Raw genomic sequence first — 17,183 nt, forward strand, 5'->3', positions numbered from 1 at the left:
ATGCATAGCCTACATGTAGCCTACTAGGGTTGCAACTAAGGATTATTTTCATTATCGGTTAATCTGTTGATTATTTTCTTGATTAGTCGATCAGTCATTTGCTCTATAAAATGTCAGAAAATGGTGAAAAATGTTGATCATTGGTCACTGGTGCAACCTCAAATGTCTTGTTTTGTCCAACAGCTCATAACTCACTGTCATAGATGACTAAAGAAACCAGAAAATATTCACATTTAAGAAGCTGGAAACAAGAGAATTCTTGTATGTTTTCTTTAAAAATTACTCAAAACGATTAATCGATTCTCAAAATAGTTTAGATTTCTGTAGATAGACTAATTGATTAATCGACCAATCATTGCACCTCTGTAGCCTACATACACATAACCTATACTGCTATATACATACGCATATCTAGTCATATACCATACATACTATGAACTACTGTATGTCATGACTGATTTTACTTGCAAACCGCTTGGCTGCGTTTGATAAACAGTGAAGGTGGGAAACATAATGGTAAAGGATGGGGAAGGAGGGAGGCAGAGAGGGAGAGTGGGAAGGGGAAAGGGAAGGGAGGGGAGGCGGTCAGAGCTGCGCATCTGTACAGGCAGCTAGACAGAGGAGAGGGAGAAGGAGGAAGGAGAACAGGACAAGATGAGGACCGCGGCAGCAGCAGCAATGGACGAATCGACGTTGCGATGGGAGAAGGCAAACGAGAGGACCGCACCGAGGATGAACGACGAGGCATGAAAGAGAAGGCGCAGAAGACGTGCTCTAACGCCCCAACATGGAGGCGTAGCGACAGTAGCGTGCGTTAAAGGAGATCATTTCATTGTAGCCTAGCAGCAGCATCAGCAGCAGCATCATCCGTCCGTCCAACCTGAGCGGTGAGGAGGAGGAAAGAGAAGGGGAGATGGGCTCCCAGGTTGTGCAGACCCTGCGTCAGGGGGTTTGGGCATCTCTGACCGGGGGCTGGTACCACGACCCGGATCAGAACAAATTCAACAACTCCTGCCACCTCTATCTGTGGATATTTCTCCTGATGTTGCCCCTATCTCTCCATCTGGTGAGTTTTAATTTGGGTTTTGTTTTTTTTTGTTTTTTAATTTGGACGTTCAAGGCCGCGGAGGGGGTGTGAGGTGCTCACGATACCTGGGTAACCTTTTGTTTTTTTCTCTCATGTGCCCGTTTATCCTCTCACGGATAAACGTGGCTCTGCAATAATCTAACATCATTCATTGTCTGGTTGCCACTGAGGGCTAGAGGAAAAGGCACTGTCGCAGTATTTTCCCCTGCATGCAGTGACTGAACGCATGGCTGCTCCTGGATGTGGCAATGGGAGAGCCAGGAAGCGTGAAACCGTGGATCCATAACATGTCTTCATATCATGTCATGGCCTTTGAGGTGCAACACAGGCTGCATTACAATAATATCTAGGCAGTTCCCAGTCTACCTGAGATTTATATGAAGATACAGTCTGCACAGTTTCAAGATGATTCAGGCATTCTTGATCATTATCTCACTGCCCCAACTTCAACTGAATCATACAGTCAAATTAAGCTCCTTCATTCTAGGGACCTCCTCAGTGACCTTTGTGCTCTCACTCTGCTTTATACAGCAGGATGGTAGCATGAACAAAGAGATAAGAGTTGCCACATAGGTCAAATGCCTTGACCTCAGCTGTGATGAAGCATGAATGATAAGATACAATGTACTCACAAGTCTCATCCACTTCCTGAAATGAATAGATGGTATGATGTGAGCAGCAGTCACGCACTGAAAAGGCAACCGCTTATTGGATGTGAATGGATCATGCGAAGTGAACATAACTTCAATACTGTGTCTCAATATTTTTATGCAACAGTGGGTACATCCTCTAGATTTGGTATAGAACTCATCTGTACCAGATGAGATATTATTTTATTTTTTTTCTGTTTTTTTCTGCTTTTGATCCAATAAATCAGGGCTAATATGTAGGTGCCACAGTAAACATCCACTTTTTATAACCAGGAACTGTCCCTCATCGGGATGTGCTGCTTTATAACTTTAAGGTCAAGTGATGTCATAAGCTATTTATCAGTCCGCTGTGTTCAGATAACCTCAAATTAGCCATCCAAAGATAAGAGTTAGTAAGGCAAGCTGAGACATTTAAGCGCTTTGCTGCTAAAGCTATATCAAAATGTTGTTCCAGTTTTTCACAGTCTGTTTAAAAAAAAAACATCCACTGTTTCCCCCTCAAAAAACAACATAAGCGTTTTCTGGGAGAGATGCAGACATGTTTCAAATTTCAAGTTTTTTAGCATTTTATCTGAAGGTCACACACAATACACAGAGCAAAAATAAATGACAGTAGAAAGTTGAGGGACAATCACATATAAGCACCGTTGCAGGTGGATGATGAATTTGGACTTTAAATTTATACCTGCAGACACTAAAAGCCTCCAACACAGCAAGAATTCTCTGTAGATCGGTGTGACTCATGTATCGGCACGATGCAGATACTTTGTCTTTAATCTTCCTGTTCTTTGCTATGGGCCATTTCTCCCATGGGGATCAATAATCTCCATTAATCCACCAATTAATCAAATTAGATCTTGTGGTCCAGCGAGCCTGTAATACACTCAGGGAACATTGTGGCTGTTCAACTGAATAAGCATAACCTTTTGCAGTATTTTACCTACAGACAATAAGATGAGAAGAGATAGTCGGTGCTTTTTCATCAGGAACAGGCTGCTACAGCGTGAAGCATAAAATCAAACACTGTTTTTGTAGCATCAAGTGGAGATGAGATTCGAATATGATGAAGATCCTCTCCTCCCCTCCCCTCTCCTCTCCTCTCCACAGGCCCTGCCCCCTACCACCATGGCTTTGAGCATCTACTGCACCTCCATCACCGCGTTCTTCATCCTCATCAAGCTGGCCAACTATCGGCTGCACCTGATGTTCGACGAGGGCGAGGCGGTGGTCCGCAGCAGCCTCTCTGACCTCAGCAAGGCTCCGGAGAAGAAAAGCAACGCCTCGGACTCCTGCTTGCCCGCTAGCATCAGGTAAACCCCATACAGTCACATGTCACATGTCACATGAAATCACAGTCAGTGGGCTCAATCTGAAGTAGCTGAGCAATGTGGGCTCATTTTTATGGATGTATGCTGAGAGATTATTATATACATTCAAAAAACTGGCGATTCTGCTCAGCTGCCAGGTTAGTCATTAGAAAATCTAGGCCAGAGGGCTAAATCCCTAATGATTACAACTTAATTATTAACATGAAATTGTACATTTAGGCCTGAGATCTCCTTTTAGAATAATGTCACTTTTAGCAAGTATGACTGAGTGCCTTGCCGTGCTTACATCCTTTTTTTTTTTTTTTTTTAACCATTCTTTAGTCTCCTCTTTTTCTGTATGTGTGTATTTTTTCTTCCTTCTGTCTTCTTTGTCTTTGAGATCGGATTGGTTTCGTGATCAAGTGTCTCAGAGTGGGATACAGACTCTTTCCACTTCATTTCAAAGACTCAGTACAGCTTTGGTGAATGAGCGAGCTAATGAGGGGAGGTCAGTGATCTTCAGTCGGCCACTCCGCTCTGACACACTTGATCTGCAAAAGGGACTAATAAAAGAAAATCCACCGCTTCCTGTTCCCTGAATGTGTGTATTTCTTTTTTTTTGATTTTATTATAATCTTTGAAGTGTGTGTGGAGAGATGAAACAGGGAGACTCGACGAAAAATTAGTATTTTTTACCACTTCCTCATCTCAATAAATCAGGGTATTTTAGCATTCAAAACATGAAAGGCTGGGAATGGAGGTCGGATTATTTCTTCTGAAAGTGACGTATTGATGTATGAACTTCTACAGATTCCTCATCCCTCTGTCTCTCTCACTTCATTTAATTTCTCCCCATCTCTTGTCTTTGTCTAATAGGAAGAGCAGCACAGTCCCCGACAGTGTTGCCATGACGATGTTGGCTCGAAAGCGTCCCAGTCCGGTGATCCAGGTGACAGTGAAACAGACTGAAACCGACTCAGGGCTGATTGGGGTGGTGAGTGACACCTGCTAACATGAACATACAATTCAGATGGTCATATTATGTCCTAATTTCAATAACGTGTTCTGAATTGTCTTCTACACAGGAGTGTTCAAAATCAGATGAGGGGAAGACTGTGGAAGGTCTGTTCTCTCTTTAATTTTGAATAAAATACAGATGGGTGATAAATTAAAGGGAAAAACCTGAATAAATGAATGGATAAACTTAACAAATGCTTCCATAGAGGGCAGGAAGGGTCACAGAATGTTTTAATTATGAAAATAATGTGAGTCATATGCTAAGGCCCAACTGAACACCTGCTGTATGAGAGAGTTTGGACTGATTTGTTATACAGCGTTCTCCACTGCCATCATCAAAACACAAAATAAGGGAATATCTTTCGCAAGAATGGTTTTCATCCGATTTCCTTTTATATGTCATCCATCTGTAGGTGCATGTTCTGCTTTAAAACAATGAATTGACGTCATTTTGTTTTGTGGAAAGCAGAGACATCAGGCCATCATGGGGGTTGTTAAATTCTCACAAAAAAAACAACCTGTGCTTCAGCAGTCAGCATGGTATATTATAATATGTAGAAATGAAAGTGCATGATAAGATTGGAATTAGAGGAGTAAAAGCTGAATATCAGTCTGGGATTGATCAAGGCGATATCTTTGACCAGGGGAAATTCTAGTTCAAATATTGCTTCAAACATACAGATAATAATAATTTAGTTTCTGCTCAGTTTAGCAATTATAAAGCCAAAGGATGTGTTATAAAAGTATCCAATGGCATTCAGTCAGAATGAGAAAATACATATAAACAGTAATAACAATAAAAACAGAGGGAAAAAGTGAGGAAAAGGCAAAAAAAGCCCAGATAATCCCACTCTGTCTGCCTTATCCACCTAATTTCCCAGTATATCATTCACTGTTATTTGTGTGATACTATGACATTTTACAAAGGTCTAAAATATAGATTGCCTTCTAATTTCAAGTGGCAAGGTACTTATTTAGGGGTTGCCAAATTTGTAAAATCAGATTGTGAGAGCTTGTTTTTAAAGTCTCTAAATGTAGGATATTCATTATGTCGTCCAGACATAATGAATATTTTAGGGGTTCAGACAGTAGTTTTCTTCTGATATGTGAGTATTAATGTCTTTTACTTGGATGAAGGAATAAGAAAGGAGTCGTTTCTGAGCTGTAGTAAGGTTCACCTTTGTTAAAAATGAGCTGAGGATGATTGGCTGGTGCTGGATTAGCTGAAAGATTGACTGGGATCCGATGACTTCAGAGATAAAAACAAAAAAGACCAGACCAAAGGGGCTGCATTATAGAAACACATGAAAATACTATAGCTTTAAGTTGCATCTGACTGACTATGGCAGAAACATCTTGATGAACAGCAAAAAGAAAGATGACAGCAAAAAGACAGTATAAAGTCAGTCAGATTATTATCAGCTAATCACAAGTTATTGTACCTATCGAGGCTTGACGTGTGTGCTTTGGGGAAACATGTTCTCTGTTGTGTATTGTCAGAATCAGTCCCTGCTGGAAGCAAACTCTGTTCCTCTTCCCTAATGCACTGGATCACTCCTTAGACAATGTAGATTGACAACTTCCTTTTCTGCTAACACATCATTGTTGTAAATACGCTCAGACAAGCACAGAACTAGCAGCCGGTCCGTTAGCCAGCCAATAAGACCAGCTGACTGTTTCCCATAAATTTATGACCTAATGCACTGGAGATTAGTCAGAGCAAAGTCAGCTGATCGAAAAAAGGGGCTATAAACACTGTGGTGCATTGCATCAGATGGTTGCACAATTGTATCAAAATGCTGGTATCTTCTGGAGTTCATTATATTGCAATTGGAAGCTATTTATGTGTCAGTGGCAAACTCAGATAGAGCTTGAATTATGTTTTTCTTTTAGCGGCAGCACTGCTGTAGATAATAACTTATGATGCCATTCCAACCAAATGTGAGCCAGCAATACAACATTTCCATAGCAGGAATTAGAATTTGGCTGAAAGGGATAAAGCAAAGGATTAGAGTGATTTTATTATTGTTACATTTAAAATCTACAATATAACTTTATATTTGGATTGATTCCAGGGCAGGGTGAGTGTGCTGCAGAGGAGAGGCCCACGGAGGGAGGCCTACACCCAAGCCCAGAGCCTTCTCCAGATGACCTCTCCAGCCCCAATCCCGACCAGACCGCCCCCCTGCTGCAGGCCCGGCAGAGGCCCCCATCCCGAGCTGAAAAAGAAGAGATGCGGCCTGGATCTGCTAGTGGGACGGGGAAAATGGACGCAGAAATAACTGATACTGGAACTGTGAGAGAAGGAACAGATGTTCAGATCTCTTTGACGGGGACGGACAGAGAGCAATCAGAACAGGAAAGAACAGTAGAGAAAGACTCAGAGCAGGACAGGATAGAAAAAGAGGAAAATAGCAATGATAAAGAGACTCTAGACAGGGATACAGCTGATGAAGGTCTCCCTCCCTCCAAAGGAAGTGAAGATGAGAGCGAGGAGGAGAGTGAGGGGCAAAAAGAGCCCTCAGATGCCAACAATAACTCACTGGAGACCCCCCCGGACCGCCAGGATGACTTCATCGACATCCCAGATCTTGCTGCACAGGTAGTTCATACAGATATACCACATGAATCGGTGTAGGTAGTTATGTTTGCAAGGTTTGAATGTGACATAATGTGACTTCTACATATCACTCATGCTCGACAAGAGGTTATATTATTGAAAACAGGTTATATTATTGTACATCATGGAAATACTTCTTCCCTCTGTCTGTCTCTTGTGTTGTATGTCTGTCAGGCTGAGCGAGTGGAGGAGACGTATTGTTCTGACGAGATCGAAGTGGTCCTCGTCGACAACTCTGGCCCCACGCCTGTGTCTGCTCGCCTGGACGACAGCGACACAGTCAAGATCATCATCACCATGAGCTGCGACCCTCAGACTGCTGCTCAGCTGGAGGAGAGCGTCAAGCAGAGCCTTTTGGAGAATGCACAGGTAAGACCGACCCACTGTGAATTTCACCGCTCTCCATAAATCACATTTAACATCTAGTTTTCCCCCTCAAGTAGCTTCAAGGCTGTTTTAAATAATCTTATTTGACACAGTCTCACATATACATTCTGCATCAGCTTGTTCCTGCTCTTTATTGAAAATATGTGATGTTTACATCGAGCAAAATATTTAAACCCAAGATTTTTTTTTGTCTATTTAAAATATCTTGTTTATCATTTTATACAAATTTCCCCAAACTTTGCCCAGACTTATTTGGTATCTTTGGAAACTTCGTGATCCCCACAAGAATTTAAAATACATTTCTGTGGGTTTGAACAATGTTTGGCTGCACTGAGTTTGTAAAAAGGTGAAAATACACTATTTTCAAGGAAGGCTAATTTCTTGAAATGTGGTCTGTAGTTTTATTATGGGTTTAATTATCCTGTGTGTTTGTTTTATTAATATATGTAATGACTACTGTACACTGGATTATCTTATTCTTGCCCCTGCCTTTACCCCCATAATCTATGCAGCATTAAGCAAAATGGCTGCAGAAGCTTGTAAAATTATGTGAAAGCAATTGTTAATTGTTAACAAACTTTTACCTTATTTCTGCTGTATTTATGTATCACTATTGGAATAAAATCTACTGCTGAATGAGAATGAGGTGGGAAATCAGTCCTCACTTGTTGCCATGGATAAGACAAACGCCAAACACTCTAGTCTGCATCAAGTGCAGACTTGATCAATGGTAGTGAGCACTTGACAGTCCGAAGGTCACAGAAATGCACTTTTAAGTCTCCAAGTGTGCATGGAAGTCCACACACAGTATTTCAAATTAGCCCACATTGTAGTGTTCAATCTAAAATGAGAACTTATCCATGCAGGAGAAGTTAACACGCCAGCTTATGTCTTTGTGACTGCTACTGGTGGTAGGATTGTTTCCTAAACAAGGCTTTGTTGTGTGTAAAGAATACAGTCTGTGAAACATGTCTTTGCGTGTACCATCAGGCCCAAAAGGATGCAGGAGAATGTCACATCAAGATCCCTGTCATCACCTTTGACTCCCCTGAGGAGGAGAAGCAGGAAGTGGAAGAAGGTGAAGAAGGAGCTGGCTCAGAGGACGACCCCACCCCGAAACAGCAACAGACGGCGAGCCAAAGTGAAGAGTTTCACTTGTGTAGAGAAACAACCAGTTCTGAGTCATCCACACTGGAGTGTCCGGATCAGGAACATCTCGGACTGCAGCTAACCAATGACAGCACACCGAGCCCACAGCTGACCAACGACAACAGCTCGTCGGGCATCGACGTCCACTCCCACCCTGACGACACGGACCCTCTGGATTCTAATGTGGATCCACAAGGGTTCCTCCGTCTGCCCCCAGCTTTAGGCCGCTACGGGCCTGGGGGAAGGACTCACATCCGCGGGCTGAGCATGGACAGTGGGAAAGATGCTGTGCTGCTTTCAGATCGCTCCCAAAACACAGTATGTTGGCGCTTTAGCTCTGTTTCTATTTCTGTGTCTCTGTTCTGGTAATCTCCATCCATCTGTCCATGCAGACATACAAACATTTGTCTCTCTGTTAGACCACCATGACCAGTTCCAAGTCAGATCTGGAGGCGAAGGAGGGCCAGATTCCCAACGAATCCAACTTCTTGGAGTTTGTTTCCTTGTTGGGATCCCTCAGCACCAGAGCGGCAGGGGCCAGCACAAAGGAAGAGGAGGGTCCAGAGAGCAAAGAGGAGGCAGGAGCTTCAGAGGAGAGTGAATGCCAGCAAAAGGGTTTGTTTTTCCACATTTTAGAGATAAGTGCATACATGAGTGCTATGTCAGCACTGGTTTATGAGCTGCAATTGCATTCCTGCTGTTGCTCCTGTTGCCACATAAAGCTCCCTGTGTGATGGATGATTACTGCTATACTTTAGATACAATCAGATCATTCAGATCAGATCATTAAGATATTTTAGCCCCCTTAGGCTCTAAAGATGCTAATTTTGGGTGGTCAGTCACTCAGCACAGGCTGTAGTTAAGTTAAAATGTTGGTCCTCTGGTACTATTTAAACGTGCGCTAATTTATAGTTTTGACCCTAATCCTAACCCTAACCCTAACACTGATATACCTTATAAAGTTTTTATGACAGACATGCTAGCAAACAGTTACCTGTTTACACATCTGATGGACATGTAGCAAAATTAGCTTTTATTTGGAATCGTTGTTCTGGCCATTTGAGGAATGTCAGTCCATTATTTACTCTTCTTTTAGATCTGTTTTGGTCTCCACCAACTCTTGAGTGAAATGTTTCTCTTTTAGTTTGCTATATGCTACGCTACATTCACCAGCTAGTTGCTAACTTTAAACCAAAATAGCAAAACCAAAACAATTAGCTGAAATATGCTAAAATGCTCCATTTGCGTGGAACTGCAGAATTGGGTGATAATTATCTGCCAGTTTATCACTACAAGCATCACTTTTCCCGCACACATAGTCTAATATTAAATTGTTCATGGGTGCAGCTTTAACAATGTGGAAAGGGTAACATTTTAAAGGTAGCAAATTTGAAATATGAATTGTCTCACCATCAACTGGGGCTTTATATTTAATTTCATGAAAACAAATTTCTGTTTCTTTTAATTTGATCTTTACAAAATCCATTTGCTCTGTTTACAGAGAGTCTCACTGCAACTTCCAGACCAGATGAGACGATAACAGAGACCAACTCGGACAACAAACCAGAGAGACCCAAACCACCCACCAGTCTGGCTACTGACACTCTACAGGCCATACTACCCACACACATCCCAATAGTCTCCCCTGACAGGTACACATGTCTATACACTCATACGCTTCAGTAAAATTATTCACAAAGCTGAATCCACTCAGACACAGACCCACGTACATTTACAGTAGCTCTTATAAACACTTATAGACTCAAGCATCCAGGATCTCCAGTTAATTGTGTTTTCTGTCTCCAGCCCTCAGACAGACAGAGAAAAAGATCCAGATTATGATTCTCTACCCTCTCAAACCTCCCAATCAGAGAGCTCCATGCTGCAGGTCATCTGCAGACCAGAAGCTACCAACAAAGAAGAGGCCTATACCTTTCATACAGTGCACAGTAAGCAGCTGCTCTTGAACCATATTAACAATTAGTATTTGCATAATTTTACAAGTAGTTCCTGGAAATGTGATGTTTTTGTGTCCTGGAGACAAGCTGAGATAAATCACATGTAGTCAACTCAGTCAGTCTGATCCTCTATCAATTTGGGGAATCTATTTGTGCTGGGACGGTCAGATATTTTGATCTTTTGCACAAATATACACTGTGTGTGGGAAGCTCTGCCAGCAGCCGATTGCTTTGCTTCTGAAACGGATCAAAAATCTGGTGGATTAAATAACATCTTTCTGGACTGCCTCCAAAAGGTGAAGCTGGTCAATTTTTTGTCAGTCTCAGATTCCTATCTGTATTGTGACAATGCTTCATCAACAAATTAATTCAAATCCCACATAAAAGATTTTACTGCTGATTAACTGGGTGTCCAAAATAAACATTTTCTGACCAGTTTTTTTTTTTTAATTGTGTTTGTCTCACCAGGAGACAGACCTCGTAAGCTGTATGCAGAGAGAGCCCTCAACCTGCCACTAGGAGCTGAGCTCATCACTGGCAACATGTGGTACTAATGTTAACTCTTTATTTGTAACGCTCTTCTTCTTCATAATTTTTCTTTACTTTAAACACTTCTATTCCTACCTTTTTTCATCTCCCCTTTTCCTATGCTCTCTACCTGCTTGTTCTCCTCCACTGCTACCTTTTCCATCTCTTATGTTTTCATGCTTGCATGTAATCAGGCCTTTTCCACATAATAACATCAGCCTGTTTTGTTTATGTGTGTGTCTTCAGTGACCTGCTGTCAACTTCTTCCAACTCGGAGTGTCAGGACGGCCTGGTGGGACCTCACGCTGACTGTCCTTTCCAGCGACGCATCATCCCTGCACACAGACTACGGCCACGGAGGACGCACCCTGAGATCTTCCAGGTGTCCATCTACTTTCACTGTTTCTCTTTTGTTGTGAATTGCAGTGGCATCCATGATTTGCAAAACGTTGTGCAAATAAGACAGCATAAAAAAACTTTAAAAATTCTATTTTATGTACAAAATTATGGAGTCAGGGTTTTTTAACAGTCACCAATTAACAAATAATCAATAAACAGCAAAATATACAGTTTTAAGAGTAAAATATATCACTTCAAAAATAAAGAGTTTAAGCAGAATAAAAAGAATTGCATTCCTGATGAGGAGGATGGTAATAGAGTTGTGATTAACTTTGATGTAAATATGAGTTGCTGCTGCTGTTTGAAATGATCAGTGTTAAATCCTTCTGCTTCACTGCTGTATGTGGACCAGCAGGGGTGACAGTAGCTGCCTGGATCAGTTGTTGAAGCTCAAACGACACAGACTCTCTGCTGAATCATTTATGCACCACGTTGTGTTTTAGAGCTTGTGTAAAATATGTTGCTCTGTGTACCTTTAATGATTTTGAATGTGTTTTGAATGATCCTACATAGGAAATCGTGTAGATATAAAACATCAGACTCCTCTCGTTTCCTGTGTCATTGCAGTTGAATTCATGTGTGTATAAATGATTTTTTGTGTTTGTGTGCATGTGTGTGTGGCAGGAAGAGGACTCTTTGGATGAGTCATCAGAGACTTCCACTCAGGAGAAACCGACCAGGAAGATTTATTACAAACTCAAACTGTTTCCTGGGAAGTTTATCAACATTTTGTATGACCGACTCACCCTGCTTGCCCTATTGGACAGGTAAAAATACAAAACACCTGCTTGTCTCTCTTGGACAGGTAATATCAAACTCCCACATCTGGAAACTCAGACATCATTCACATCATCCAGCTTGCAGATTCACAAGCACCTAGTTTCAATTATTTATCTGAAATTAATGTAAAACTGTTTCTTCATTTAGACAAAATCAGAATTTTAGAGACAAAGGCATATCAATCAATCAATCAATTTTTTATTTATATAGCGCCATATCACAACAGAAGTCATCTCAAGGCACTTTTCACATAGAGCAGGTCAAGACCGTACTCTATGTATTTTTTTATATCCTCTCTATAAACTAATTAATCTGAGACCACCTCACTTTTTTACATTTAACACAGTGCCATGTCAGTGCTGTTATTTAGTGCATTGTCTTTTCCGCTGATTTCACCCGATGACACTGACTGGAAGATAATTGCCTGCTTAAAAAAAATCTTAAACACTGTATATTTTAGGGATCAGTTTCAGTCATGTTTTTCCAATTTAATTAATCACCTGGGCACTAATTGAATCCCTTGATACCTGTCTGTATATATTTTAAAGTGCTGTATACTGTATATGCTTTTGTCTGTTCTGTGTTTGTGTAGAAACCAAGAGGTTCTGGAGAATCTAGTTGCAGTCTTAATGGCCTTCCTGGTTTCCTTCCTTGGTTTTGTGCTTCTCAACGACGGCTGCTTCAAAGACTTCTGGATCTTCCAGTTCTGTCTGGTCATCGCCAGCTGTCAGTACTCCTTATTGAAGGTAAAAAGACACCATATCTCTGCATGAAGGCAGGATACTAACCACTCCCCCTGTCAAACATAAGCCATGTCTGCAAACTGTAGCTTTGAGCTATTGTATTATTTGTTCAAAATGTCTTCTTTGATGATGGACTACAGAAACCAACTTGAATTGTATTTGAGGAATTAATAATAAATCATGTAAATCTAAATGTGTGCCATGGTGACCTAATGTAGAATAAAAATAAAACATGACATCAGTTCCTATTTGCCCCCACTCACTTCCACTTCTGTTAAACTGGGTAGTAGCTCTGTTGTTTTCAATTGTTTTCATGTTTACGTGCAAATAGGGTGATTCAGTGTTGGCTTCTGTGTTTTTTTTCTTTTCCAGAGTGTTCAACCAGATGCAGCTTCGCCAACACATGTGAGTGTAACATTGCTTTGTTACTGAACCACTGGTGAAATTATACAGAGCAAAGACAGAGCAAACTTCTCGGAAAAAAAAACAACAACTTTGAAGTAAATAAGTCCTATTAGGTTGCATGAAAATAAGCAAGATATGTCAAGCCTACTGTACATACATTCATTATGTCTACGTGGGTTTGTTTCAACTTGTGACCGCTGCTCCTCTTTATTAATTCCATGTTTTCTGTTCTGTCCGTATGACGTCATGATTTTCATAACAGTCCCCTTTTACATATTATTATTTAACAATTTTTGACTGTTGCACCAGCAATGTGGCTACAGAAGATACAGACGATATATTGGCAATCAACTTTAAATAACCCAGCTTTGTAGCAGTGATTGTAATTGTGATTCACTTACTACAGAGTTTGTCATTTCCATCATATGTTGGTATTATCACGTTGCAGCGAGCAGTTAATAACATCATTAAATTGCTGTGTTAAAGCAGGATTAAGCTCTACTGCTTTATCTAACATCCTAACCTGTGTGTGTGTGCGTGCGTGTGTCTCCAGGGTCACAACCAGCTGGTGGCCTACAGCCGAGCGGCCTACTTCTGTATCTTCTGTGCTCTGATCTGGATTCTGGAGCAGCTGCTTAGGAGGAAGGACCTGCCCGTCTCCACCATGTACGGAGTCACCATCGTCTGCCAGGACTTACTGGGCTTCTTGCGAGACCTGCTAGTGGGTAGGGAGAAATGTACCAGGAGAGACACACACTCAAAAATACACACAAGCATGGGTACACATGTAGCCTGGTTTTCTAAAAAAAATAAATAAAAGTGAGCTCGATTTTATGCTTTATGTTTGTTTTCCAGCTGTTTTTTATTTCTTTAAGGATTCTTTATATTTTTATGCATAAAACAGGTTTTACACATTGCTTCCCCATCACCTTCCTGGTGGGCCTTTTCCCCCAAATCAACACCTTCACCATCTACGTGCTGGAGCAGATTGACATGCACTTTTTTGGTGGGACAGGTTAGTAAATCTTTTTTCTCATCTTTTGATTTCAGTAATGTGTGAATCATGAATCCACATCCATGATAGATATACATTTTAAATGTTTGTATTCACTGTAAACTGTTATTTACAGATACATCTGTGGATTTGTGGCTCTGGTTTGATGCCTGTGTGTAAAATCTGTATAATGTTTTAGTTTTTAAAAAAATAATTAAAAGAATCACTGAAATTTTGTATCTAATGTTTTAATAAGGGGCATCTTTTTAGTGATTGAACAACCATAAACTAAGATACAGTACAAGCTGATCTTCGTTCATCATTGTTTAATACTGCTGCATGTATTTTCATCTTCACTCTGATATGTGTGCCTCAGCTGCTACGAGTCTCATCTCTGCAATCTACAGCATCCTACGCAGTCTGATCGCTCTGTCTCTGCTGTACGGATTCTGCTTCGGAGCTCTCAAGGTACTCATATCCGGTTGAAAAAAACAAAACAGAGCTTACAGAGTTGAATGAGTACATAGGGGGATGTGAATATAGTCTTCTCTCCCTCTACTCTCCTCAGAGTTTTGCTCTGAATCTGTGTTCTCGGTCATCCTCCTGGCTGTAGGATTAGAAGAAAACATGGAGTACAGATATAAATAGCCTGCAGCCAGAGAGCTTTACTAATGGAATGAAGCAGAGCTGCAGCGAAACACAAAGCGTTGCTAGTCATCCTTCAAAAGTGACTACAAGGATGATGCTGGGGGAAGAGTTGTTGAAGCTTTTAAACTGAACTGTGAAGAAGTAAAAGCAGTAGTACATGATGGTATGATTCACAACAGAGTGTGTGTTTGTGTGGTTACAGGAGCCGTGGGATGAGCAACACACCCCAGCCTTGTTCTCTGGTTTTTGTGGCCTTTTGGTGGTCTTCTCCTACCACCTCAGTCGCCAGAGCAGTGACCCCTCTGTACTGCTGTAAGTATCATGAGTGTATTTATACTTTCCCTGGTTGCCATCCATTTAATACTCCTCTTAATACTACTACTGTAATAATGGTTGAATGAAAAATTAGAGAGGTGCATGAAATAAAAGAGAGTTGAATTGATTAACATGATGAAACAAAGGCAGGTGGTTAATGCATAGACTATGCTCTACTTTAGATGAAAAAACGTTCATACTTTATCATTTCTTGAGTCATTTTCACTCAAGCTGACAGCCGGTTGTCAACATAAAGTGAAAAAAACATTACAATCTTATCTAGTAAACATTATTTTTCACGTTTACTCATTCTGCTTAAGTAGTTTTACTTCAAGTTGTTTAAAGCTTAGCAAAGATCATGTTGGAAATATAAAATAAGAAATCAAACTATAACTGTTTTAGGGTTTCAAACAAAAAATCTGTTGGTTATTCAACAACTAACTCAATGTCCTAACCTATACATGTGACATTTTTATTTACAGATCTCTGATCAAGTCAAAGGTAATGCCTGCTTTGGTTGAGAGTGAGGAAGAGGAGGAAGAAGACACTGACATTAAAGACCCGCTACCAGAGAAACTGCAGAACTCTATGGTAACCAAGAATTAATATGTAGAAATAAACTGAAAAACTCAAGCTAATGCTGCTGTTTGATCAATAATGATGATGAGTAATGGTTCAGGTTATTTTCAGCGATTTAGATAATTTATTTCAGCATAAACAAACACTTTTAGGGTTTATTTTAGTCCTCTGAGCATTCATTGAACAGTTGTTATGGTTGTGAATTGCAGCAGCCCAGAGCCATATTAGCTCATGTCAGCTCACCCTAATTATCACTTTAAAAATCAATACTCATTAACTCTGCACTTACAGTAAGTCCTGGATTTCATATGTGCTGTATGTGTCTTAAACTCAGTGTTGCAAGCCAGATTATAAAACAACCTTCGCTGTCGATCATTGTCTGTAATTACGGGGGAATTATGCATCAGAGGAAACAAGCCTCCAGCCGCCTTTTACAGTATTAATGGGGATTCTGAAACTCTTAACTGTTCTCATGCTGCAGCAGCTTTGATCTCCAAAAACTGAAGGCTCAGAACAATTAGACAGAGATAATCACACACCTAAATGAATCTGACAAATGAATTCATTTTCATTCAGTGTGGATTATTAATCGTTGGAGCTCTCCCTCCTTCTCGTGCTCTGCAGAAGGAGATTCTGCTGTCGGATGTTGTCGTGTGCTCCGTTGCTTACATCCTAACCTTTGCCATCACTGCCAGTACTGTGTTCCTGTCTCTCAAGGTGAGATTTTGATTGCTTTCCAATCACTTTACCTCATTTTGACTCATTAAACAGTAATCGTTAATGTCAACACCCCACTGATCAGCTTAATATCTCATTCAATATCTTCTGTTCATTTAATATCTCTCATTTAAATGCTCGTCTTCATCATGTTTCTTTCATTATCTATTGACTTGTCTCCAGCCCTTCGTGACCATCGTACTGTACGCGCTGGCGGTGACGGTGGGGTTTGTCACCCACTACCTGATTCCCCAGCTGAGGAAACATCACCCATGGCTGTGGATCTCCCATCCGGTCCTCAAGACAAAGGAGTACCACCAATTTGAACCCAGAGGTCAGGATGCCTTCTGTAGAAAACCCAGAATTGTCTGTTCCAAGTGTTTACATGCATTGTGTGCGCGCCGCCAAATTGTTTAAATTATTATTTTTGGATAATAATAATAATCTGGATTCAAATCCACAACACTGCTGATTGGCAGGTGGAAACCATGAGTTTTGGAGAGTAACTACTTAAAATCAAACTTGTGAATATTAGGTCTTGATCCACAACCACTGAGTTTATATGGCTTATGGCTAGTTTTTACGGCTGTCTAAATTCATGTTACTGTTGTACTGCCCATTGATGAAGTGTCATCAAAATTTGGCTTGCTCAGTGTAGATGTGTGCACATGTCATCTAAATTTGGTTGCAATTGTGCGATGCATTTAAGAGTTATGGCAGAAGAATTCAGCAAGCAGTTACAGAGCAGTAATGATATCAGCAAGAGAGTCAATCTGCAGCCATGGTAGCGGCTCTGTGAGGCTGTACTTGCTTTGAGCTACAGTAAATGTTAATGTCAGTATGCCAACATGCTCACAATGACAATGCTAACATGCTGATGTTTAGCAGGTAATAATTACC

The 17,183-nt window shown here is 40.8% G+C and overlaps 1 protein-coding gene across 1 annotated transcript in view; it reads left to right on the plus strand.

Moving 5' to 3' along the window:
- The first annotated feature begins 600 nt into the window (after positions 1 to 600).
- Positions 601 to 17,183, plus strand: part of pcnx2 (pecanex 2) — a 33,168-nt gene continuing 16,585 nt past the window's right edge. Inside the window, exons 1-22 of the mRNA XM_042434331.1 lie at positions 601 to 1,066; positions 2,845 to 3,047; positions 3,921 to 4,038; positions 4,130 to 4,166; positions 6,137 to 6,663; positions 6,856 to 7,050; positions 8,059 to 8,535; positions 8,637 to 8,832; positions 9,719 to 9,869; positions 10,024 to 10,166; positions 10,644 to 10,722; positions 10,950 to 11,085; positions 11,727 to 11,869; positions 12,475 to 12,628; positions 12,998 to 13,030; positions 13,584 to 13,755; positions 13,935 to 14,045; positions 14,401 to 14,492; positions 14,875 to 14,984; positions 15,470 to 15,578; positions 16,191 to 16,283; positions 16,467 to 16,617. Of these exons, the coding sequence (XP_042290265.1) occupies positions 914 to 1,066; positions 2,845 to 3,047; positions 3,921 to 4,038; positions 4,130 to 4,166; positions 6,137 to 6,663; positions 6,856 to 7,050; positions 8,059 to 8,535; positions 8,637 to 8,832; positions 9,719 to 9,869; positions 10,024 to 10,166; positions 10,644 to 10,722; positions 10,950 to 11,085; positions 11,727 to 11,869; positions 12,475 to 12,628; positions 12,998 to 13,030; positions 13,584 to 13,755; positions 13,935 to 14,045; positions 14,401 to 14,492; positions 14,875 to 14,984; positions 15,470 to 15,578; positions 16,191 to 16,283; positions 16,467 to 16,617 (3,583 nt within the window). The 5' untranslated portion in view covers positions 601 to 913. The remainder of the gene's footprint in view (positions 1,067 to 2,844; positions 3,048 to 3,920; positions 4,039 to 4,129; positions 4,167 to 6,136; positions 6,664 to 6,855; positions 7,051 to 8,058; positions 8,536 to 8,636; positions 8,833 to 9,718; positions 9,870 to 10,023; positions 10,167 to 10,643; positions 10,723 to 10,949; positions 11,086 to 11,726; positions 11,870 to 12,474; positions 12,629 to 12,997; positions 13,031 to 13,583; positions 13,756 to 13,934; positions 14,046 to 14,400; positions 14,493 to 14,874; positions 14,985 to 15,469; positions 15,579 to 16,190; positions 16,284 to 16,466; positions 16,618 to 17,183) is intronic.

This window comes from Thunnus maccoyii, chromosome 14 (genome assembly GCF_910596095.1).
Source record: "Thunnus maccoyii chromosome 14, fThuMac1.1, whole genome shotgun sequence".
Classification (NCBI taxonomy): domain Eukaryota; kingdom Metazoa; phylum Chordata; class Actinopteri; order Scombriformes; family Scombridae; genus Thunnus; species Thunnus maccoyii.